General features: G+C 47.0%; 1 protein-coding gene across 1 annotated transcript in view; it reads right to left on the bottom strand.

Annotated features, from left to right (window-relative positions):
* Positions 1-3318: 3318 nt before the first annotated feature.
* Positions 3319-26328, bottom strand: part of LOC127487073 (interleukin-2 receptor subunit alpha) — a 46444-nt gene continuing 23434 nt past the window's right edge. The window contains exons 2-8 of the mRNA XM_070055803.1: positions 16367-16555; positions 13879-13986; positions 11528-11743; positions 9632-9703; positions 9172-9243; positions 7962-8028; positions 3319-5175 (exon numbers count right to left, since the gene is read on the bottom strand). Of these exons, the coding sequence (XP_069911904.1) occupies positions 5151-5175; positions 7962-8028; positions 9172-9243; positions 9632-9703; positions 11528-11743; positions 13879-13986; positions 16367-16555 (749 nt within the window). The 3' untranslated portion in view covers positions 3319-5150. The remainder of the gene's footprint in view (positions 5176-7961; positions 8029-9171; positions 9244-9631; positions 9704-11527; positions 11744-13878; positions 13987-16366; positions 16556-26328) is intronic.

Raw genomic sequence — 26328 nt, forward strand, 5'->3', positions numbered from 1 at the left:
CCAGGACCTGAACCAGCACCCTGATGTGGAATTCGGGTGTCACAAGCAATGGCTTAACCTGCTGCACCACAAGGTTGTCTCCCATTTTTTTTACTGTCTTATTTCTTATTTCATTTAACATGATGGACTCAAGGTTCATCCATGCTATAGCATATATCTGAGTTCCTTTTTCAGGGCTAAATAAATATTCCATTGTATGTGTATATACCATATTTTATTATTTGATTTGTTGCTAGACATTTGGGTTGCTTCCATATTTTGGATATTGTGAATAATACCACAATAAACATGAATTTATTTATATAAACAAATATCATTGACACTAAACTTTCAATTCTTTGGAGTATATATATATGTGTGTGTGTGTGTATATATATATATATATAGGCTGTATGGTAATTCTGTTTAATTTTCTTTTTTTTTTTTAAGATTCATTTATTGATTTGATAGGCACAGTTGCAGACAGAGGGAGGGAGAAACAGAAAGAGAGGTCTTCCATCCACTGGTTCAGTCCTCAAATGGTCACAACAGCCAGAGCTGGGCCAGTCTAAAGGCAGGAGCCAGGAGCTTCTTCCGTGTCTCCCATGTTGTTTCAAGGGCCCAATTTGTGGACCACCTTCCACTGCTCTCTCAGGCCATTAGTAGAGAGCAGGATTGAAAGAGGAGCAGCCAAGACACAAAACGGTGCCCATATGGGATGCTGGTGCCTCAGGCAGAGGCTTAGCCCACTATGCTGCAGCACCATACTCCTATGTTTAATTTTCTTTGAGAAACCACTATACTGTCTTCCACAGTGGCTGTACCATTTTACAAACCTGCCAATAGTTTACCAAGTTTCCAGTTTATTTCAATCCTTACCAGTGTTTGTGATTTTTTAATAGTAGCCAGACTAATGGGCATGAGGTAGCCTTTAAAAAAAAAAAAAGTCCCAGGCGGCGTCGCAGCTCACAAGGCTAATCCTCCGCTTTGCAGCGCCGGCACACCAGGTTCGAGTCCCGGTCAGGGCGCCGGATTCTGCCCCGGTTGTCCCTCTTCCAGGCCAGCTCTCTGCTGTGGCCCGGGAGTGCAGTGGAGGATGGCCCAGGTGCTTGGGTCCTGCACCCCATGGGAGACCAGGAGAAGCACCTGGCTCCTGGCTTTGGATTAGCGTGGTGCACTGGCTGCAGCACGCCTGCTGCAGCAGCCATTGGAGGGTGAACCAACGGCAAAGGAAGACCTTTCTCTCTGTCTCTCTCTCACTGTCCACTCTGTCTGTAAAAAATAAAAAAAAAATTAAAAAAAAAAAAACTGGTGAGGCACAGTTAACTGAGGGCAGGAGCAGGCGCAACTTCCCCAGGGGGGTTACTAGGAAGGAGCCCGGGCTTCCTGCCACAGACCCACAGCAAGTTGAGGTCAGAACTTCCGGTGGACATCCACGCCAGGGACCGGGTGGGCACCCACAGATGTGCAGGCTGCTGTGCACTCAGACCCATACCAGGGGATCTTCAGCACCTAGAGACACCTGGGGTGGGAACAGAAGTGAGACTCCGCACCTCCAGTGTGTGGCTGATGGGAACGACCAGAGTCCTTCTCCCTAGAGGCCCTGGCTGCCACAGCCATAAGAGCAGGTGCTCAAATAAAAGGGAAATAGGACCCTGAGGCAGAATGTTAAACTAACTTCTAATCAAGTTAATAACTGGTGCGGTTGGGGAGTAAATAAGATTCCATTGAAGGCACCTGACAGACCAAGCCTTTAAAACCCGAAATTAATTGTCACGCTTCTAAAATATGCTGCTCATTGAACTGTCTGCCCAGGCTCCCTGGAAGACCCCAACGGCAGTTTTGCTCCACAAATGACATCTTTGGGCTGTACAATCTTCCCCTGAGATGTCTCAGGGTTAGTTTTTTGTTTTTTTTTTTTTTTGTTTTGTTTTTTGACAGCTAGAGTTAATGAGAGAGAGAGAGAGAGACAGAGAGAAAGGTCCTCCCTCCGTTGGTTCACTCCCCAGATGGCCACCATGGCCAGAGCTGTGCCAATCCGAAGGCAGGAACCAGGTGCTTCCTCCCGGTCTCCCACACAGGTCCAGGAGCCCGAGCACCTGGGCCATCCTCCACGGCCTTCCCGGGCCACAGCAGAGAGCCAGACTGGAAGAGGAGCAACCGGCCACAGAACCCAGTGCCCATATGGGATACCAGCGCTGCAGATGGAGGATTAACCAAGTGAGCCACAGCGACGGCCAGGATTAGTCATTTTGAATCAACAAATCATTTGTGGCAGCTCAGAGGAATCCTGTGAGACAATCCTATTACAGGACAAATAAGCTACAGGCTGGTGGGTCACAGGCTACCTCTAAATAGATACAACTGTTCACAATATTAGATGCCCCACTGGGTGGAAGAATTCACTCTCTACAGCTCAGGCGTTGTAGTGTAATGGGTTAAGCCACTGCCTACGATGCCGGCATCCCACATGGGTTTGAGTCCTCAGCTGCTCTGCTTCCAATCCAGCTCCTTGCTAATGCGCCTGGAAAAGCAGTGGAAGATGATCTGAGCCCTTGGGCTCATTTGAGACCAGATGAGGTTTGAGGTTCCTGGCTCCTGGCTTGGGTCTGACCTAGCCCCGGCTGTTGCAGCCATCTGGGGAATGAACCAGCAAATAGAAAATCTCTCCCTACCTCCTCAGCCAACTTTTAAACAAGTAAAAACAAATCATGTAAAAAATAATAAATACAAATCACTCTAGAAAAACCCCACTGAGTAATCACTCCCCATCCTTGGCAGCCACTGATCTGCTTTCTGGCTCTGTGAAGTTGTATGTTCTGGATATTTCACATAACAAGCATCATACAATATGTACCCTTGTGTGTATGGCTTCTTTCACTCAGCATAATGTGTTTGGGGCTCATCCATTTTGTAGCATAGATCAAAGTTCCCGTTCTTTCTATGGCTGAATAATATTCCATTGCTGTGCAGCCATTTGTTGATGGGTATTTGGGTTCAATGTCATTATAAACACGCCTAGGAATGAAATCGCTGGGTCCTCTTGTCTGTGTCTAACTTTTGGAGGGCCCACCAACCTGTTTTCTACAGTGGTTGCACCGTTTTACACCAATAGGATATTAACTATGCGGTTCCTTCTCTCAGAGACAGCTCAGTGGATACCCCATGGCGTCTCATTGTGCTTTTGATTTGCATCTCTGAAACAGCCAGGGATGTCGATGTGCTTGCTGGCGATTTGTCAGGCTCTTTGTACCTGATTAAAAACCATGAAAACTACTGAGTGCTTTTGTTTATGAAATTTTATATCTAGAAATACAGTACTGAGAAATCAAAATAAGAAATTTTAGAAATATTATTTATTAATTTTTTATAAACAACAGTAATAAACCCATTATATGTCACTGTCAGAAGGTGACATTATCACATATCATGTAGCTTCTGGAAAATTCCACCATATACTTGTTGGAGAAGGAGAATAAAACAAATCAATAGCATCGTAGTATTATCACAAAAACAATTTTTGACATCATGGGTCTCCCTCCCACAAAATGAATAATAATTCAATTCAGTTTTGCTCCAGCCAGATTTGACAACTTTTTTTCTGGTCTGAAATTCCTCTCAACCTAAGTTTACCCAGGAAAGCATATATTTGGGGGAGGGTGGAGTATGGACAAGAAAGGCTGGGTTGTACTTGCTTGGCTGCAGACAGGACAGAAAATGGCCTCTGATCTGTGTCTAAAGCTGCTGAAACCTGCCTATCGTAACACTCTTCTGCCCTTTCAGAAATGAAAATGGTTGATCGTTTAAACGTTGCATTAATCTCCTTAATCACGTGGCATGTTGGACATCTAAGTCAAGTGGTATGAGAGGAGAGCTCTTACTCAAAAGGGCTTTCACTGACGTCTCCGCACCTGGAATTTTCAGTAGTTGAGGGTGGGTGGGTGCACAGAGGCCTAACCTAGTGGTTCTCAAACAGTGGTCCTGGGGCCAGCATCATCAGCATCACCTGGGGGCTTGTAAGAACTGCAAAGTCTTTGGCTCCACCCCAGACCAACTTACTAAGAAGCACCGCCTGTAGGCCCAGCAACCTGTGTTTCAACATTGCCTTCAGTTGACTCTGACTTGCTGAACTGTTTGGTAACCTTTGAGGACCACTGGTGCGTCCTTTTCCAGAGCTGAATTCTGTCAGGATGACTCCCCCTTTTCCTCCCTCTCTATCCCCTTCTTTCCTTCCTTCCTCCCATTAACATTTAATACACTGATCTCTCTTCAATGTTTTTATGACACTTAGTGGGAAACATATACATCTGCACATCGCGTGTCTATCTGTAAACATCAAATTAGTGCAGGCCAAATTCAGAGTACCACTTGTAGAATTCCCAAAAAACTAACCCTTAACGGGATCTATTAGTAATGTACATGTAAAGCATTTTGCTAAGTGTAATTCGTTACCTGCAACCTAGCTTATCCTTCTGCTCCCAACATGAACTCCAGTAAAATTCTTTCAAATATTGAAGCTCTACAATTCCAAGGGCTTGGTTGTCCTTATTTGGTGTTGCCCAAAGATTATTCTGCCATGGTTTCTGTTTTTCAGAAATTCAATAGAAGGTGTTAGCTCAGGATACTGAGCTAAGGACAAAATGATTCTTCTAACCAGTCCAGAGTTCTTTAAAAATGTTCCTTAAGCGATGTGATCTGGAGAATGGGCTAGTCAACCAGAGGCAGGAAAAGAATCTACGTGGAGGATGTCTGATTACGTAGGGTAAAGGGTGTGTGTGTGTGTGTGTTATTTATATTAGTCATTAGTGCTTAGGTTTTACCTAGGATTTCTAAATTGGGAAGTTGGATGAAATTGGCATAAAGCTACTTTTCTTTACATTGTATGTGGCATGGAGAGTTCCATACCATTCAAGCTCTGATAAACACATATTCATGAAAATAAGACAGAGCATTCTGGTTGTTCCTCCTTCTCCTTCAAAGACCTTAGAATTGCTGCTTAGAAGTAGTAGAGCTCACTCTTCGATAGCAGTTGCCCTGTGTCCTTTATGACCTCAGAGCTTTCCAAAATTCAAGGAATCACAGAGATGCCTGTTGGGTGAGTGTTTAACATCTTGGCTTTTGCTTGTGCTTCATAACTTCTTTGACTGTTCTTGTCTTCTTGCCACTCTTTTCTAGATTGTTCTTCTACTCTTCTTCCTGTAGTGATATAATTAAGTCATAGGTGTAATACTGGACCAAGAAAAATGTGGCCTCCACCCTAATCCGATGTTTTTAGGTCATTCAACATAAGTCCCAATTGACCTGCTAACTTTAGATTCTACCCCACATGATAAAGTGTGACCTCAGGCCTCTCTGCCCCTCTGAAGGCCCAGACTGGTGCCCCCTCCTCACCTCTGCTTTATGGTCTTACAGCATGATGATCTCATTCATTGCTCAGTCAGTGGGTATGAAAAAAAGCCCAAGAAAAGCTTCCCAGTTCCCTGTCTACTCCAGGGCTGACTGGTTATGCATGTGGAGACTGAGTGGGTCTGAGGGGACAAACTACAGGGTGGGCTCAGCTTTGTGGCTAATGTCCAAGAAATACATTACTTGGGAGCCTCACTTGAAATTCCATTGCACAGAGTCTCACAATAACACACATTAAACCTGGGCGGGGGAGGGGGCACCTCTAACTCATCCCTCTTCCTTCACCCTCACTTTCACTCAACAACACGTCCTGATAATCTGCCCTCTTTTGTGTTATATTTTGATCCTTTTCCTCCTTTTTAAACTTCTGTCCACTGACCTAGTTCAAGCTGTCATCATCTCCTGTGAGAATCCATCCCATGGTAATGTGATCAGATTGCCACCTGGACTGCCCACCAAAAATCCACTGTAGTCAGACCACTGGTCTCAAGCAAGGCATTCTGTGGTCCTCTGTCGCCTTCAGGATACAGGCCAAGCTCCCTCATCTAGCCATATCCTCCATAAGCTGGTCTCTGTCCATCCCTACCTGTGCTGTTCTGAACTGCTGGCTTCTCCCAAACATATTATCATGCGATTTCACACTTCTTTACTTCTCCTTCTGCCTCTGCTGCGAAGCTCTTTCCTGCCAGCGTTTGCTCAGCCTTGGGCAATTCAGGCACCATCAACCCTGAAAGCCTGTTTGAACTCCCACGTGGGGGCTAAGTGTCTGTTCTCTTTGCCCCTAAGGGAAGCCCTCAACCTTGAGCTTCCACAATTTCTATTTCAAGTCAGTTGTTCTTTTTCTTTCCCCATTTCCACTAATCTGTAAGCTCCTAAGAGCATGTTGCGTTCATCTTTGGGCCCAGTTGCAATGCTTGGCACTTAGCAGGTGTTCTGTAAGCTTCTTCTAACTCTACGAAGGACTAGAGCTGCCGAATGGGAATAGTAACGGCAATGGATGGTGTTGAGTGATTTGCCTGAGCTGAAGACTCCTACTGTCCTGTAGAACTTTGTGGGATCGTGGAAATTTGTGTTGTCTGCTAAGGCAGCCACGGGTAGCTTGTGAACATTTGAAATCTGATTAGTGCACCCATGGAACTAAATTTCTAATGGCATTTAATTTATTTAAGTTTAAGCTTAAGTGTTATCTGTGGCTAGTGTTGCTGTGTTGGCCAGTGTGGCCTTAGAGTCTTCCCAATCCTTTCTTAGCTCACAGAAACATCTGGATACTTCCTACCTTGCTCAGAGCTCCCGTAGAGCCAGGCTCCAAGCAGAGGCGTGCTGGTAATGTTTAGCAGCCAGCTCTCTGCAATCAGCTGCCTATTTTCACTTTATAAATTTATAACAATTTCACTTTATAGATTTATAAATTCTCTACCCATTCCCAGTTTCCAGCTACCAATTTGTAGCTGGACCAGCACAGACTATTTCCATAATATGTGAACACATATCACAGATGTACATAATCCTGAGAACAAAGGTTATAGTAAAATGTGGTGAAATAATTAGGAAGTGATTAGTATTGTGTATCTTTGCCTGTGTTTTAATATAACTTATTTAATTGTAAGTTCATATACTTTTATTGATAACCGTGCTTTAAAACTGGTTAATAATGTTCTTGAAAATTTAGCTGCTATAGCACATCCCTGGCTCCTAGTAACTGCTCAAAATTACAAACAAACAAAAGCAAATTTAAAAAAACCCCAAATCTCTGACTAAGAAATGAACTTTTAGTGATTCAAATGCAGGATTTCTGTTTGGCCAAAAGAGGGCGCAATCAGATGATTCAAAGAGACAAGATTCTAGACAAGCTCCTTGTCGTTTTGAGACTTAAGTTTGAGTGTTCTTGAAGACTGGAATTCTGGAAGACCTTGTGGAACTCCTATACCTTCGGAGAGGTCTTTATTTCCAACATAGATTCTGAGCTATCACCCCTCCAGAAAGCCTTGCTCTCTGTGTCTCACGACAACTGGTCTTTGAGCTACCAAATTAAGGCCCGTCAGCTGTTCAACTTGAACAAAAGAGAAGCTCTAAGAACTTTTGTGTGCCTGTGATAGTATGTTGGGCACTCACAGACTTCATCTCAGGTAATCCTGAAACCACACTTTACATAAGTGGCTGAACTGCCAGCGTTAGGGGTAATCCCTAACACGAAATCCCTGGGGGGGCTCAGGATTTGCATTGCAAGAATTTGTACTTTTCCATTCACATAAGGAAAATCAGGAGTACATTGTGGCCTGATGACCAGAGTCAAGTTGGAAGACATCTCATTTTTCTTCCTCTTTGGCTAGGTAGACTAAAGGAGAAGGGCTTCGGTTTTATGGGGCTGGATCCCTGTCTTCTCAGCATCTGACTGTGGAGGTTAATCCAACCTGGCAGGGATAGGAGATTCCCTGGAGTTAAGAGAGTGATGTAGTGAGTTTCACAATCTACTCTTAAAGGGAGGCAGGAACTGGCCTTTCTCAACAAGAACCTGCCTCTGCTATGAAATGGTTCTACTCTTCCTCCCAGGGCTTCCCTGATCACGTCCGACTCACCATTTCCGCCGCCAGCTGAGCGCGCTCAGAAGGAGGACACTGATGAGCAGGAATACACAGCCGGCCACTGTCGACAGAGAGGGAGTTCAGCAAAGGGGTGCCTGGGCATGGCGGCCACCTGGCGCTGGTCCACAGAGCAGGCGGGGCAAGCCCCCTAGGTGAGCGAGGGCTTCCTGCTGAGGGAGACACTGCAGGCTCTGCAGAGGAGCTATTTGGGAGGCTCAACGAAGCAGGACAGGGCTGAGGGATGTGTGCAAGGCTGGCCTTTGACTAAAGAGAAGAGATATGGGGCTGGTGCCATGGCACAGTAGGCTAATCCTCCGCCTGCGGTGCTGGCATCCTATATGGGCGCTGGTTCTAGTCCCGGCTGCTCCTCTTCCCATCCAGTTCTCTGCTATGGCCTGGGAAATCAGTAGAAGATGGCCCAAGTCCTTGGGCCCCTGCACCTGCATGGGAGACCAGGAAGAAGCACCTGGCTCCTGGTTTTGGATCGGCACAGTTCCAGCCATTGCAGCCATTTGGGGAGTGAACCAACGGAAGGAAGACCTTTCTCTCTGTCTCTCCCTCTCACTGTAACTCTATCTCTCAAATAAATAAATAAAAATCTTTAAAAAAAAAAAAGAGAGAAGAGATAGTGCCTCTCCTCAAGAGGTACTGTTCTTTCTGGGGGAGCAGACTGAGACCAGGAATGCAGGAAGGTGTAGAAGCTAGGGCTCTCCTTGGGGAGGCCTGTGTCTGGTAAAGACATGTGGAAGTATGAAGATGATGCTAAATGCATTCACATCCCTAAATACATTCTTGGTTTCTAAATACTGCCTTGCTGGGGTCCTGGAGTCACTTACTTATTGATTCAGGCAGATGTAGCCTCAAAGCCTGATTCTCCCTCCCCCCAAGGAAACACACAGTGCTGGTGGAGCATGTTTTCTCGCTGGCGGGTTCTACTGCCTCTCCTCTCCACTCCTCCTCCTGCCCGGCCTCACTCCCCTCTCTCAGCCGTAGAATGCTGTCCTTGAAGGTCAGCTCATGGAGGATGGGCTGGGGCTGGTTTGAGACTCAGCTCGCAGCACCCTAGAAGTGATTCATGGCATTTTGATAACGTTGTTCTCTGGATTCATCTTTGCCCCTTCGATAGTATGAGCATTAAGAAGGCAGTCACTGAAGCCCACCTGGCACTTGTCAGTTTGTCCACAAGGCAAGCGAGCCCACTCACCTGCTATCTGATACTCCTCTGTGAATAGGAACGTCTCCACGGTGGTGGCCACTTCTGTATGTTTCTGAAAATCTGTGGCAAAGAGAAGGGCGAGAAATACTCTCAATGTATGCCAAATATGGGACCAGAGGAGGCTGGAGAGAGTGATGCCTTCTCAGCGGATGGGAAACTTGGGGACAGGTGGAAGAGATGTGAGAGGAGAGGGGAACAGGGCCAGTGTTACATTGCTGTGTCAGCAGCGGCCGGTCTTGGCCCTGTGTTTTGTCCTTCGGACTCTGGCTTTGGGGCATGTGGGTTGATGAGTGCCAAGCCCCTGCTCTGGAGGAGAGGGGATGCTGGTGGAGTTGGCTCATCCGCCCTGTACCGCCCATCTGCTGCAGAGGCCTGCAGCCAGACGTGTGCCCTTTCCCGAGGAGGCTTGAATGGCTGCGTGTCTGTCTCCATGGAAACTCTCATGCACCTGTGGTGGTGACAGGGCAGGAAGTCTTGCTCTCAGGAGGGGCATCCATGCTTGCTTGAGGCTCTTCTTCACCTACAAGAGAGTAAGTGATGCTTATGGAGCCAAATGGGGAGACGGGAGTCTCCCTTCTTCCCCAGCCTGTCCTCCACAGACGGCTCCAGGTACACCTGCTGAAGCATCAACCCTAGTTTGGGTATATCTTTGGGAGACCACACCACACATTCTACCTCAGGACCAGTAGGAAGTGGTTGAGTAGCCTCAGCAGAGCAGGTGAGAGGGAATTCTAACCCTGGCCCTGGCTGTTCGTGACACCGAGCAACTCTTTCTTACCCTAGGCATCCTGAACTCAGTCCTGGATCCCATCTGCGACTTGAAAATGGGTCATGATAATGCAAACACTGTGGCTCAGCAGGGTAAGCTGCTGCTTGGGACAGCTGCATCCCATAAGAGTGCGGGCATTGAGTTCTGGCACCTCTGCTTCTGATCCAGTTTCCTACGAATGCCCTTGGGAAGCAGCAGATAATGGCTCAAGTATATGGGTCCCTGCCACCCCTGGGGGAGATGCGGATGGAATACCTAGCACTTGGCTTCAGTCTGGCCCAGCCCTGGCTATTGCAAGTATTTGGGGAGTGAACCAGCAGACAATAGATATCTCTTTCTCACGCTGCATTTTGAGTACATGAAAATAAAGCAAACGATAGCTTTGAACCACCAAATGAAGTAGAAACACACAGAGGGATAGCCTTTTCTGTCTGTGCGGTTCTCCATGCCTCCTGGCTGTGGTTAGTGACCTCAGGGCCCTGCCTTTTCAGCCTCTGACAAACGAAGGGATTGGCACACCTGGACAATCCATGTGGCTCATGGTGGGCCAGCTCTGGGGAAGGAACTACAGCCCAGAGAACCCAAGAGGAACTCACAGGGCATGGGAAATGGAGGGGAGGGCAAGGAAAAAGGGACTTAGGGCTCAGGGTGAGCAACTCTGATTGTAGAAATAAGATTTCAGAATGCTGATAGCAGAAGATAGCCTGGGTGGGTTGCATGGGTGCAAGAGCATGATTGTGTACACATACTTGAGTAGGCTCCTTCCCTGCACATTTTTATGAGTGTACAGGTAGGGAATCATACAAGGGGAAGGAGCATGATAGCCACAGAGCACCATAAAAATGATAGATTTACAACACACACTGGTAGACGGAAGACACAAGTGGGTGGGTGGCTAGACTTCCTCTTTTGGTAGCTTAAGGAAGTAGTGAAATTTCAGGATCAGCAAGGAAAGGGGTAGCGCATTGGTGCTTTGAGGCAGCATCCAGGGTGCTCTGGAGCACTCAAGAGGTCTTTCTTCCTCTTCTGTCTCCTACTGTCCCCCTTGGGTACAGGGGTCCTTAAGTGAAGGGACCTTAGGGTTTATCCACCTTTTTTTGCCTTGCTTTGGTTTTTAGATTTTTTTAAAAAATTTATTTGAAAAGTTGAGTTACAGAGAGAGAGAGAGAGAGAGGAATCTTCCATCTGCTGGTTCATTCCCCACATGGTCGCAGTGGCCGGAGCTGGACCAATCTGAAGCCAGGAGACTAGAGATTTTTCTGGATCTGATGTGGGTGCAGGGGCCCAAGGACTTAGGCCATCTCCCGCTGCTTTCCCAGGCACATTAGCAGGGCCTTGGGTCAGAATTGGAGCAGCTGGTTCTCCATATGGGAGGTCGGTGTCACAGGAAGTGGCTTAAAGCAACTATGCCACAACACTGGTCCCCCATCTGTTTGCTTGTAACAGGAACAAAACTGAGGTCCAGGAGGTCAAGTGGCTTGCCCAAGGTCACATAGCAGGTAGAGTCAGCGAGCCTATCCTGGTCAGCTCCATGGAGAACAACAACATAGTGGACCCAAGAAGGAGCCCACCTACCTGGAAATTGATGGTGCTGGCTTTCCTCTGCACAGGTGAGCAGGGGCAGGGTCCAGCTTGTTTTTTCACAGGCCATTTTGCAGACACTCACAGCAGGATGCCTCTGGAGGGCCCTGAATCCTTGGACGCACTGGTAGTGAACTGTCTGCCCCACGACAAAATGATAAATTCTCTTCTTAGCTTCATGTTCCCAAGGTGGAGGCTCCTTGCAGTGACCTGGGAGGCGGGAAGAGAATTCGGAAGGCCTTGTGAGTGAACCAAGGCAGCTTCTTGCTAGGAATGGTGCATGGTCCATGAGTAAGCTGGGTCCCCAGGAGCCCTGTCAAAACCTCCGAAAATCCCCCATGCCCAGTAATGTTCCACTCCTCCTGACTACAACCCAGGCCCTGACTGATCTTGACCTCAGAGATCATGTTCTGTTCCGACTTACTCTCAATATTCTCTAACCTCTGGCCCTGTCTGCACCTGTGGAACTGCATGTACCCTCCAGGCTCAGGCTGTGAAACTGATTGTGAAATTGTACTTCCAGACTCTCTGCCGCCCTGGGCACCCAGCATGATCTCTACCAGTAACCTGCACGAGCAGGAAGCTGGAGTGCACACGCCGAGCTGTCTTCTGCCATGCAGCACCTTGAGAGAATGAGTGCTCTTGTGTTTTCATCTCACAGTAAAAAGTGTTGTTTTATAGTCACCATCTGTGACTGCCTGAACTGTGTTTGAACTGGATTTGCTTCTTTCACATGAAAGCGTCCAAACTAAGGCAATTGGCGAAATATCCCTCGGCCAGAACTAGCTTTTGATCTCTTGAGTAAGGACAACAAGCTGAGCTCTTCAAAAACCTTTTGGTAATTGTGGGTGGGTAAGCTGGAGGAGACAGCAACACAAACACCATTCCAGGACAACGTTGGAGGGGAAAGCGATAAAAACATGATGATGCAACAATGCCCCTAAATTTTTTTAAATAAAAGAAATTGTAAATGAATGCAAACTATATCAAAATAAGTAATATGTAGAAATATCCCTCATCTAATTCAAGAGGACTGAAGTCTTACTCCAGTCCTATTATGTGTTAGTTTATTTATAGATTTATTTATTAATTTACTTAATTTCCAGGTTTGGGGAGGGGTGATTGAACCAGGACTGAAACCTAGGCACTCAAATATGGGACATGGGCATCCCAAGTGGTGTCTTTTTTTATTTTTATTTTTTATTTTTTGATAGGCAGAGTGGACAGTGAGAGAGAGAGACAGAGAGAAAGGTCTTCCTTTGCCTTTGGTTCACCCTCCAATGGCCGCCGCGGCCGGCGCACTGCAGCCGGCGCACTGCGCTGATCCAATGGCAGGAGCCAGGTGCTTCTCCTGGTCTCCCATGGGGTGCAGGGCCCAAGTACTTCGGCCATCCTCCACTGCACTCCCGGGCCACAGCAGAGAGCTGGCCTGGAAGAGGGGCAACCGGGACAGAATCCGGTGCCCCGACCGGGACTAGAACCTGGTGTGCCGGCGCCGCAAGGTGGAGGATTAGCCTAGTGAGCCGCAGCACCGGCCCCAAGTGGTGTCTTAATTGCTAGGCTAAACACCCATCCCCTATTACATGAGTCTTTAAACTTCTCTGTGTCTTGGTTGCTTTAGTGACTTGAACTAATCCTCCCTTCTCCTGACTCATTGGGTTGTGAGGTTCAAATGAAATTATATATGAAATGATAACGCTACTCATAAGATTCTAAAATTAGCAAGGACTATGGGGTTCTTCTAAGGTCATCTGGTTCCTCCAAAAGGTCAGGCTTTCCTAGCAGGCTCTGATACTTCCTAACGTTGTGACTTAACTGTAGCATCTTTCATTTGGACAAGCTGTGGGCAATCATGTACACTCTGTTAACGAGGAGGTGCTTGTCTGGAGTTTGAAGAACCACCAGCCCATTTTACAGCCCCATCCTGTTAAAAAAAAATACTTTATCATACATTGTTTTATTTGTAACTTGTCATCATACTTAGGATGAAAATAGCAAGGATTTCCTTGAGGTTGGGGATGGCTGTCCTGTACATGCTTGCATTTTGGTTGGCAGTGCCTGGCACATAATCCCAACACATGCTTTTGAATTAAATTGAATAGTTGAGTACTATTTAGACAGTTCCCAAAGCAGAGCCCAGGTTGGGTGCTTTAACTGTGGTTTGAGTTTCTGAGCAAACAGCAGTAGTTCTTGTCCACAAGATCTCTGAGAAGAGAAGGAAACGCACATGGCTGTGCATGCGGGGCACAGACTTTTCTCCTTGGGGAGCACCATCACGCAGGTGCAAGGGAAGGGTTGGCTCCCAGGAGTCAGTCAGAGGACAGCTGTTGCAAGTCACCTCTTACCTGGAAGGTCCACGTGGTCCTCAGGCTCCATTTGACTTTGCATTTCTGTGGTTTTTCCTTCTGTCTGTTCTTCAGGTTGAGTTGTAACGTTTTCTGGGTTCCTAAGAGCTGTGTGGGATGAAATAGCTTCACAAACGCTTCAAATAGAAGACACCATTCATTTACTCAGCAAGAAAACCCTTCTAGTGCCTGCCATGTGCCCGGCAATGCCCGGGTGCTAGGGTACAAAGGTAAACTGTGGGTGAGCCCTCCCCTTGGGTGATGCCTACCAGACCTGGCCGGGCAGCCCTGGCCTCTCTGCTTTCATGTGCTCGATGACATGGTCTACTACACATTTCTGAAAGAAATGAACCCATTTTCTGGTGGGAGATCTTTTCTATGTGTGTCTCATCTAAAGGGACTTCTTTCTTGCCCTCAGTTCTGTCAATGTTGTGTGTGCATGTGTGACGGTAGTTAGGAGTTCTGAATCCTGTGCTCTCCTAAAGCAGTTCAGAACTCTCGAAGATAGAAAGAAGCAATCTTAAAGAGAACTTCTGTAACACCTGCCTCTATGGTGGAGTAGATGGATGGCCTGCGTGTGAGCACCCCTGGGGGGTGGGCTCAGAATCCCAGCTTAGAATAAAGGAAGGGCTCCCTGGGGGTGGGGAACAACAGTGAGGTGCTTTAACAGAGCCATGGGGTTCAAACTTTAGTCTCCAGACATAGATTGGGGGAACACATGACACTGAGACATGCCAGCTGACACCATCCGTAGAGTTAAGGGATAAGAAGATGAATGAGGGGGCCGGCCCCATGGCTCACTTGGTTAATCCTCCGCCTGCAGCACCGGCATCCCATATGGGCACCGGGTTCTAGTCCCGGCTGCTCCTCTTCCAGTCCAGCTCTCTGCTGTGGCCCGGGAAGGCAGTGAAGGATGGCCCAAGTGCTTGGGCCCCTGCACCTGCGTGGGAGACCAGGAAGAGGCACCTGGCTCCTGGCTTTGGATCGGCGCAGTGTCGGCCATAGCGTCCATTTTGGGAATGAACTGACGGAGGGAGGAGCTTTCTTTCTGTCTCTCTCTCACTGTCTATAATTCTGTCAAATTAAAAAAAAAAAAAAGATGAATGAGCCCAACACTGTTTGCATTCTAAAATCACAGAGTGGATGGGAAAAGAGCTGTGTAAGGCAGGCTTTGGAGCTAGAGGAACCATGTTCAACAGCAGAAGTCACGTGACCAGATCAACTTAGGCTTAGGGAGCATTCTGCGGGACTTTGACTTCAACTTGCACTTCAGGGAGGCCAGGCTCCAGCAAACGCTCCAGCAATGGCTCTGCCATCTCAGCTTTCTTCACCAGTACCGATGTAGTTTGGGGGACTTAGTCCATATGTGATTTGGGGAGCCACCAGACTCTCTCTCTCTCTCTCTTTTTTTTTTTTTTTTTTTTTTTTTTGACAGGCAGAGTGGACAGTCAGAGAGAGAGAGACAGAGAGAAAGGTCTTCTCTTGCCATTGGTTCACCCTCAGCACTCCGCGCTTATCCAAAGCCAGGAGCCAGGTGCTTCTCCTGGTCTCCCATGCGGGTGTAGGGCCCAAACACGTGGGCCATCCTCCACTGCACTCCCGGGCCACAGCAGACAGCTGGCCTGGAAGAGGGGCAATGGGGACAGAATCTGGCACCCGACCGGGACTAGAACCTGGTGTGCTGGAGCCGCAAGGCGGAGGATTAGCCTATTGAGCCACAGTGCCAGCCAACCACCAGACTCTCAAGCTATGTTTTGATGTCCAGAAATGAAAAGATTCAATGAGAATAACCTTCTCTTTCTCCCTGAGGCTGATTTGTAGTATTACCCAATAACAGTCTGATCTACCTGTGGGCTCCTCATTCTCCTCATCCCTCCACACCCAGTATCCCAGTCTCTTGGGGGACATTCCTGGTGCTCTGGACGCTGGTTCCTGACACTGGACTGGCAATACTTTCCTTGACAATGTTGCCTTCCCTCAACCCAAAATGATGTGTGAGCTTTAGGAATCAGGAAACAAATAAGCCTACAAGAGAGTATGTTCAGCTTTATGGGAAGTGAAGATTCTTCCATGAAGAATATTTCTCATGAAATATTTTTATATAATATGTATAACAAAAAATTTACCATATTAAGTGTACAACTCCATGACATTAAATACATTCATAATATTGTGAGCTAGAGTTGTTTTTAACTGTTCAGTGCAATGTCCATCACCCCCACCCCCAACTATACCCCAAAGGAAATTTAAATTCACTGAGGGCGTGGCTGATTATATCCCCAGTGCCTAGAACCATTGTTAGAACTGGTAGACACTCATTAAATATTTGTTTGATGGGTGAATATTCTAGAAACCACTGAAACCACGTACTCTGTAGACTGAACAGGCTACTATTTGCCTGTAGGACGGAGTGAATGAAAGCTGGACTCTGCCTCCGTCTTCACAGCAGGTTCCCTTTCCTCAGGCCATGACAAAAGGAATGACTTACAATTGCTTGTGCATTGACATTTGTTGTCCCAGAAAGAGTGGCTGGAGTTTCCTGTACAAAGCATGTAGGATGACCCGTATTTAACTCGGCGGAAGCCAGCCTCGCAGTCACAGGTTAGCATGGTGCCGATCTTGTAGGCGAGGGCCCTGAAGGTGGCTTTGCTGAGCTGTGGCGGATCGTCACAGAAGTCTGCGAAGGAAAGAGAGGCATGTCGAGAGTTTGGGAAGTCCCAGTCACACAGGTACGGGTCTCGTCGCGGAGCAACATAATCGCATATGTCTTCATTTCTAAAGTGAATTTGTATACGCGCTACTTTTCCTAGAAAAGAACTGAGTCTGCTAATGGTCTTTCTTTGGAAACCTTTGTGTCAGAGGTGGCTCAAAAGTTTAGTTCAAACCAAGTTCCTCTACCACGTACAGAACAGCTCAAATCAAATGTGTGCACAAAGCAGTGAGCTTTTCTTCTGCGTGTGCTTCCTGTCGCACAAGCATAGGGAGAGATGAGCACCAGGAATCTGAGGGACGCTGTGGAAATTCATGTGAGGGAAGAAAAGTGTGTGTGTAAAATGCTTTTCAGAAATAAGGATTGCCAGGCATTCGCTAACGAATGATTCTGTACCACATTTGAGAAATGTACATAAAGTGCTTTTGCTCAATATCTGAAAGTAGCAAATGTGTGTTTCCCACCCACCTGCTGGCCTCTGAGTCCACCAGCTGCCTTGTCATACCAGGATGACCACAGACGTCAGCTTTTCCCTACTCTAGTGAAATACTCGGGGCAGGCTAACTTGACAAAGGAAAACATTTATTTAGGCACATTATTCTAAGGGTATAAAATCTGGCACCTCATCTGGTGGTGGTCTTCTAGCTGGCAGAGTCCGGGGGGGGGGGGGCAGTACCTTACCCAGCAAGGGGCTGAGCACATGCATGTCTGTCTATAAATGTCTCTCCCTCCTAATCACATGGATGGGGGAGGCAGGGCAGGAAAAGCTGGGAGAACACAAGCCGCCAGCAGTGAGCATGCCATCCATGGGAACATCTTTTTGTCGGAGGGAAGCTTCTCTGTGCCCTTTGACCCGCCCAGCAGCTTCTCAGCCATGGAGACAACCCATATCGAGCAGCTCAGCACTCTCCTGATTTCCCGCCAAGAACCGAAGGTGGGTAGGACTTGGACAGCTTGGCCCGCTCTAACCAAGAAGGGGCCGAACAAAAGCAATTTGAATGAGTCCAGGGGGCCAGCAATTACAGTAGAACAGGTAACAGGAAGATTCAGTAAATTCTGATAATCATTATAAGGCAGGAAAGGCAGAATGGTGACGAGGGGAGGAAAGATGGGTTTCTAGATTCTTGCTTTATCAGCTTACTAGCTACGAAGCCTTATTGTTTTCACTCCTCCTGGGGGCAGTTTCCTTTTCTGTAAAACGGGTGTAATTATCATAATTTTACAGATTTGATGGTGAGATAGCATACTAGGGTAAGTTGCAGAGTGCCTGGCAAATATAGGTATATAGTAACTGCTGGTTTTTCTGCCTTCATTATTTTTCATTGTCGGAAAAAGAAAATGGAAATTCAGAGAGAGACTAGGCTCAAGTTTACCTTAACATTTAACTCTTGGAAAAGGTCATCATTCTCTCTCTCTCTCTCTCTCTGCCTGCTGCCTGCATTATCAGTACAATTTGCTGCTACTTATATTAACACCAACAAATGTTTTAAGTGCCAGAAGGTTAATCTGTTGCTAAACCAAGATTTGGATAATAATAATAATGAGAAAAACCAATGAGGACTTTTGCTTCTAGCCATGACAGAGTAACTGGGCACAAACTTGTCTGTCTGCTGGAAACACCTCTACCAGACAAAATGTGTGCAGCTATGGAACAACAGGTCAACAAGAGCTACGTCTGGGAGGAGAGAAAGCATGACATGAGCTCACAGTGGTCACGGCTTTCTTCCTAGGGAATTTCCCTCCCGTGCAGCACTGAAGTAAATCCCAAGCAAACTGGTGGTCTACTGACCGGCAAGGACTGACATTTGCAGCGAGGAGCTCTGGAAAGGGGAACATAGCACAAAGCAGGCCCCATAGAGAGCATGGAAGACCAACTCAGGTTCTGTGGCAAGAGCGGGGCTGAACACAAACAGGGCAGGACTCAGTGAGACTGAGCACGGATGGCCCATGGTAGGGGTTGACAGAAAAATAGTCACACCAAACTTCAATTACAGAATGCGCACATGACCTGGGGCACTACAGATTTTCTCATCCCGCTCCAGTGGAAAAGACATTCTTAAGATGAATTTCAGATCCAGAGCAGATCTGCCTGTAGAAAAACAAAACCAAGCCAGACAGACAAAATGATGCACCAGGCATTTAAGTGCCTCCTAAAACAAAATTAAGCCCCTCGAGGGCTGGTGCTGTGGCATAGTGGCTAAAGCTTCCGCCTGCAGTGCCGGCATCCCATACAGGCGCCGGTTTAAGTCCTGGCTACTCCTCTATGGATCCAGCTCTCTGCTAGACACCAGGAATGAAAACTAGAATAACTGACGAAGTGTGGAAATTTATAGATGAGGGATTTACCAACCTTTCCTAGAAGACAAAGAAGTGACTACATTAAGAGCTTGGGGGCCAGTGCTGTAGCGTAGCGGGTAAAGCCCTCACCTGCAGTGCGGGCATCCCATGTGGGCGCCATTTGAGTCCCGGCTGCTCCACTTCTGATCTAGCCCTCTGCTGTGGCCTGGGAAAGCAGTAAAGACGGCCCAAGTGCTTGGGCCCCTGCACTCATGTGGGAAGACCCAGAAGAAGCTCCTGGCTCCTGGCTTTAGATCGGCACCACTCCGGCCATTGCTGCCAACTGGGAAGTGAACCAGCAGATGGAAAACCTTTCTCTCTCTCTCTCTTCCTCTCTCTCTCTCTCTATCTGCCTCTCCTCTCTCTGTGTAAGTCTGACTTTCAAATAAATAAAGAAATCTTTTAAAAACAAAAACAAAGCCCTTGACTCTCAAAGGACACCACAATCCAAATTCTCTGTGACACTCTCTAATGTATAATTCATAATACTGAGCAAGTTATAAAAAATTTCTAGACACATGAAGAAACAGAAAAATACTTCCTACCTAAAAACACAGTCAATATTAACAGACCCAAAAATCCTCCAGGATTCAGAATTACCAAGAAAGGAGTTTAAAGTCGTTGTGCTCAATGATGTAAAACAAGGGGCAGCAAACCAGAGCCTGCAGAGAGGCTGACATTTATTTATATGTTTTTTAAAAATTTTTCATTTGTTTGAAAAGCAGAATTAAAAACTGAGGAAGAGAAAGGACTTCCATCCACTGTTGCACTCCCCAAATGGCCGCAAGGGTGAGGGTTGGGCCAGGCCAAAGCCAGGAGCCTGGAGCTCCAGCTGGGTCTCTTCTCACACTTGGGTGGCAGGGACTAAGGCACTGGGTCCACCTTCCACTGCTTTCCCAGACACATTAGCAGGGAGATGGATTGGAAGTAGAGCAGCCAGAACTTGAACTGACGCTCATATATAGGATGTTGGCTTCACAGGCGGTAGCTTCATCCACTGCACCACGACTCCAGCCCCAAGCTGCCATTTATTTATTTTTATTTTTATTTTTTTTGGACAGGCAGAGTGACAGTGAGAGAGAGACAGAGAGAAAGGTCTTCCTTTGCCGTTGGTTCACCCTCCAATGGCCACCGCGGCCGGCGCACTGCGGCCGGCGCATCGCGCTGATCTGAAGCCAGGAGCCAGGTGCTTTTCCTCGTTTCCCATGCGGTACAGGGCCCAAGGACTTGGGCCATCCTCCACTGCACTCCCGGGCCATAGCAGAGAGCTGGACTGGAAGAGGGGCAACCGGGACAGAATCCGGTGCCCCGACCAGGACTAGAACCCGGCGTGCTGGCACCGCAAGGTGGAGGATTAGCCTATTGAGCCACGGCGCCGGCCGCCATTTATTCTTTTTTTTTTTTAATATATATATATATTTTTTGACAGGCAGAGTGGACAGTGAGAGAGAGACAGAGAGAGAAAGGTCTTCCTTTGCCGTTGGTTCACCCTCCAATGGCTGCCGCGGCCGGCACACCGCGCTGATCTGATGGCAGGAGCCAGGTGCTTCTCCTGGTCTCCCGTGGGGTGCAGGGCCCAAGTGCTTGGGCCATCCTCCACTGCACTCCCTGGCCACAGCAGAGAGCTGGCCTGGAAGAGGGGCAACCGGGACAGAACCTGGCGCCCCGACCGGGACTAGAACCCGGAGTGCTGGCACCGAAAAGCGGAGGATTAACCTAGTGAGCCGCAGCGCCGGCCTGCCATTCATTCTTATAAACAAAGTCATGACCATTCGTAGACATTTCTGCTATAATGGCAGAGCTGAGTAGTTGCCACAGAGAATACAGAGCTTCCTCATCTAAAATATTTACTCTGGCCCTTTTAGAAAAAAATGGCTAACAGCTAATCTACAGGGAAAACGGTCATAATGAGTGAACCAATAAGCTCCATAGAGAATTGAAGACTATTAAAATAACCAAATGAAAATTCTAGAACAAAATGTATAGTGTTTAAAAATGAGCTTTAATCCTCCGCCTTTCAGCGCCGGCACACCGGGTTCTAGTCTCGGTCGGGGCGCCGGATTCTGTCCTGGTTGCCCCTCTTCCAGGCCAGCTCTCTGCTGTGGCCAGGGAGTGCAGTGGAGGATGGCCCAAGTCCTTGGGCCCTGCACCCCATGGGAGACCAGGATAAGTACCTGGCTCCTGCCATTGGATCAGCGCGGTGCGCCCGCCGCAGCGCGCCTGCCACCGTGGCCATTGGAGGGTGAACCAACGGCAAAGGAAGACCTTTCTCTCTGTCTCTCTCTCTTTCTCTGTCCACTCTGCCTGTCCAAAAAAAAAAAAAAAAAAAATTAGCTTGACTATAGCTTGATGACAAATCTCAGTCGAGCTTATCCAAGCTGATGAATACAGGGAAAAGGTTTTTTTAAAAAGTTGAAAAGATCCTTAGTGGCCCATGGGATAATGTCACATAATAGTCTAATATAAATTTAATAGAAATTCCAAAGGGAGAGGAGAGATATCATGAGAAGAAAAAAACATTTGAAAGAACAAGGCCCCAAATTTCCAAATTCTTAGGACAAACATTGATTTACAGACCCACGATGCTCTGCAAGATAAGTGTAAAGAAAACCACTCCTAGACACCGCATAGCCAAGATTCTGAAAACCAGATCAGAGAGGAAAGTGACACGTGCAAGGGACTATGATGAGTTACAGCCGGCTTCTCAACAGAAGCAAGAGAAACCAGAAAATAATGATACATCATATTCAGAAGGAAAAAGACTTGTGAACCTAGAATCTACACAGAGAAAATATTGTTCAAAAGTGAGAGTGAAAATAATGATTTCAGATAAACGAAATCTGAAAGAATCTGTCACCAGTGAATCTGCGTTTTGTATAGATTAAAAGAAACTCTTAAAGGAAATTCTCCAGGCTAGAGGGAAACCATACAAGCTAGAAACACAGACCTATAGGAAAGGATGAAGAATATTTTTACATATTTACAAAAATGAAAAGACCATATTTTCCTGGAGATCCTGGTTTGAAAGATGATGGTTTAAAATAAATAATATTGTATAATGAGTTATTGCATATGTAAATGTAAAATATATATAACAACTGTTACTCAAGACAGTAAAGTTATATATACTGGAGTGAATGGAATTTTACTGTCTTGAGTTTTTATATCATGAAATGGTACAATTTGACTATAAAGAATATATTCTGAATAGCCTAGAGAAACCACCAAATAGTATTGCAAAATACAGCTAAAAGGGCAATAGAAATAGAGTATTAAGTGAGCATTAAAATAGAGCATTAACTTTTTTTTTTGGTTACTTGAAAGAAAGTAACAAAAATGCAAATGAGAAGAGTAGGAAACAGATAGCAAGATGGTAGAAGGCAACTATACCAGTAGTTACAACTAAACACTAATGGACAAAAAATATAAAGTGAAAGAAACTTCAGATTGGATAAAACAGCAGGCCTCAACTACATTGCTGTCTACAAGAAAGCACACTACAGCCAGCGCCGCAGCTCACTAGGCTAATCCTAGTGCGGCGCTGGCACACCGGGTTCTAATCCCGGTCAGGGCACCAGATTCTGTCCCGGTTGCCCCTCTTCCAGGCCCCTCTTCCAGGCCAGCTCTCTGCTGTGGCCAGGGAGTACAGTGGAGGATGGCACAAGTGCTTGGGCCCTGCACCCCATGGGAGACCAGGGTAAGTACCTGGCTCCTGCCATCGGATCAGCACGGTGCGCGGGCCGCAGTGCGCTGGCCTCGGCGGCCATTGGAGGGTGAACCAATGGCAAAAGGAAGACCTTTCTCTCTGTCTCTCTCTCTCACTGTCAACTCTGCCTGTCAAAAAATAAAATAAAATAAAAAAGAAAGCACACTACAAATGCAAAGACAATGATAGGTTAGCAGTAAGAGGATAGAAAAAGATATGTTATGCAAAGATAATCAGTAAAAACTATTGTGAATTACTAATGTCAGAAAGTATCTTTCAAGATAAGGAACATTGTTCAAAGATGGCTGTTTTATATAAAATTACTTCTACAAAATGGCTACTAAAACTTAGTAAGTTTAGTAAGCTCAATCTACAGAAATCACACATAGTTAATTCTGTATACTGGAAGCAGTTACTTAAGCTAGGTCTGGAATCAGGCACTCCAACATGGGGTGCAGGTATCTCAGGTGGTAGCTGAACCTGCTGTCCACAGAGCCTGTCCCTGCTTCTCATTTCTTTGTGAGTGATTGGAGGGAGGCAGGAAGGTGATGACAACATTGCTTAAGTAGGTACACATGTTTACCAAAGTTCATCAGATCCATATATTTCAGTTCCATACATTTTTATAAGTAATTTTTCATCTAGAAAAATCAATGAGAAGTATAATTAACAATTCTCTGGTCACTGGTTATTGGCACAAATAGTCAAGCTTTGACCTCAGATGCATTTGGAAATTTGTCTCTCAACTACTAACCAAGAAAGTTTCTAAGCATACACATTTGAAAAGGGGCAGTTGGGGACAGATGTGGCCCAGTAGATGAAGACATGTCTGCATCCCATATTTGAATGCCTGGGATGGATCAGCTTCTTGCTAGTGTACCTGGGGAAGCAGCAGATGATAGCCTAAGTGCTTGGGGCTAGGGAGGCCTGGATGGAGATCCTGGTTCCTCGCTTTGACCTGGCCCAGCCCTGGCTGTTGCGGGCATTTGGGGCATGAACTACGGGATGGAAAAATCCTGTCTGTCTGTCTGTCTCTCTCTGTCACTCTGCTTTTCAAATAAACAGATAAATCTTTCAAATAATAAAAAGGCAGATGAATTGTCCTTGAGACAAATTTGTGTCCTTAGAAACTCTTCCAGTATATGATGGTGTGTTTCTCTAAATAAGGCCATGGAAATGTACAGAGTCATAAATTATCCTGAGTGTCTGAGGTCATCTGGGGACAAGGGGAAATTTCAGAAAGTTCTACTCCTACAGACTTCCCATGTATAAAAGAATCTTTCCTGAAATCTAGAAACATTGATGCTTCCGGGTCTGGAGCTGAGTAACCTGTAAAGAACTGGCTATACTCCTTTTCCCTGAGAGGCCTCGCCAAGAGTGTTCCAGAGATCGAAAGTGGAAGAATGTGTGGGATAGGAGGCCCTGCAGCTGTTTCTCTTCAGTCTGATTGGGAGAAAGCTGGGATGTCTTTCAGCCCTTCTCAGCGTAGTGTCATGACATCAACAGCTGTACAAAATCTCCAACCAAAAACATCTTATAAAATCCTCCGTATTTTGCCTTTAAAAAAATCTCTTCTTGAGGCCAACACTGTGGCATAGTGGGTTGAGCCACTATCTGCCTTGCCAGCATCCCATATGGGCACCAGTTCGAGTCCTGGCTGCTCCACCTCCCATCCAGATCCCTGCTAATGCATTTGGGAAAGTAGCAGAAGATGGTCCAAGTGCTTGGACCCCCGTGCCCATGTGGGAGACCTGGATGAAGTTCCTGGCTCCTGGCTTCGGCCTGGCTCACCCCTGGCCTTTATGGCCATTTGAGGAGTGAACTAACAATGGAAGATCTCTCTCTCTCTTTCTCTCTCTCTCTGTAATTCAGCCTTCCAAATAAATAAATCTTTTTAAAAAAATTTCCTCTTGCACCGGCGCCGCGGCTCACTAGGCTAGTCCTCCACCTAGCGGCGCCGGCACACCGGGTTCTAGTGCCGGTCGGGGCGCCGGATTCTGTCCCGGTTGCCCCTCTTCCAGGCCAGCCCTCTGCTGTGGCCAGGGAGTGCAGTGGAGGATGGCCCAAGTGCTTGGGCCCTGCACCCCATGGGAGACCAGGATAAGTACCTGGCTCCTGCCATCGGATCAGCGCGATGCACCGGCCACAGCGCGCTGGCTGCGGTGGCCATTGGGGGGTGAACCAATGGCAAAGGAAGACCTTTCTCTCTGTCTCTCTCTCTCACTGTCCACTCTGCCTGTCAAAAAAAAATTTCCTCTTGCCTCCTCCTCCTTGAATATTCTCATAGTTCATGATGCGTAAATATTCCTGTTGCAGTGTTCTTCTATTCACTGTTTAGCTATCATTACTCTTCAGAAAATCTCTGATTGCTTTGTCATTTCCTTTTTTGAGAGTATTGAAGTGTCTGGTGCCTACGGGCTGCAGGAAAGCTTGGCATAACTGACTTGGAGATGAGAGATAGCAGGGTAAATGCTCAGAGCTTCAGTGGTGGGGCCCCCAGCAGGAGAGTCCTACCACAGACAGGCCATTGATGTGGCCTTGCCTTATAGCTTGTGCACCTTTTATGTGGGCAGAGGGAAAAACAGTCAGTCAGCAGTTATTATTAACCCTGAACATGCCAAGGGCCTCTCTGCCTGGGGCTTGCACTAGGAGAGAATTAAACCAAGCTCTTGTCTCACATCTCATGTCCGAGTTTGCCTGTGGTCAGTTGAAAGCCACAGGCAGGATCCCCCGTGTTCCTATCCTTCGCACCCCCCACCTCCATCTCTGTCCCTGAATTGTCATCACAGGTGCCTCTTCCCTTTGGTGAATTTGTAGATTGGTTGCCTCCCAGGAGTTCCCGGTACAGATGAAGGCAAAGCCAATTGGAGCCCAGGTTTAGAGGAGAAAAGGTTAAGACAGAATGAAGCCCTGGTGGCTCATCATCCTCTTTCTGTGTCTGTCCCCTTCTTAAGGACCTGAGAGCACTTTAGTGCATGGGGAACTGGGGCCCTCAGTTACTGCTGAATCTGCACAGCAGAGTGCTTTGTGCCCAGGCACTTGACTCAGTACCTAACAGGGCGCAATGAAACTCTGTTGGCTGGAGGGAAGGTGGGTGGGTGAAAAACGTTTGTGGGCTCCGTGATGATTTTGTTGTTGTTTTTCCTCTGATGTTCAAAACAAGAGAGAACTCATCTGGCCCTTGTTGGCACAGAAAAGGAAGAGGCTTCAAAAGGATGTGGACTGAGCCTGAGCTAAGACTGCTTTGTAAGTGAATCAAGGTCAAGCTGTTTTACCCAGAGCCCAGCCAGCTCTGGGTAAATGGCTTCAGCGTTGTGCCTCTGCTCTTTGCCACTTGGAAAATAGATATCAGGAACAAAAACTAGAATAACTGGCGAAGTGTGGAAATTTCTACATGGGGGATTTACCAACCTAAATTTACTAGAAGACAAAAAAGTGACTACATTAAGAGCTTGGGGGGCCGTCACTGTGGCATAGTGGGTAAAGCTGTCACCTGCAGTGCCGGCATCCCATGTGGGCACCAGTTCGAGTCCTGGCTGCTCCACTTCCCATCCAGCTCTCTTCTATGATCTGGGAAAGCACAAGAAGATGGCCCAAGTGCTTGGGCCTCTGCACCCATGTGGGAAGACCCAGAAGAAGCTCCTGGATCCTGGCTTCTGGTCAGCACAGCTCTGGTCATTGCAGCCATCTAGGGAGT

Source organism: Oryctolagus cuniculus, chromosome 13 (genome assembly GCF_964237555.1).
Source record: "Oryctolagus cuniculus chromosome 13, mOryCun1.1, whole genome shotgun sequence".
In the NCBI taxonomy this organism is placed as follows: domain Eukaryota; kingdom Metazoa; phylum Chordata; class Mammalia; order Lagomorpha; family Leporidae; genus Oryctolagus; species Oryctolagus cuniculus.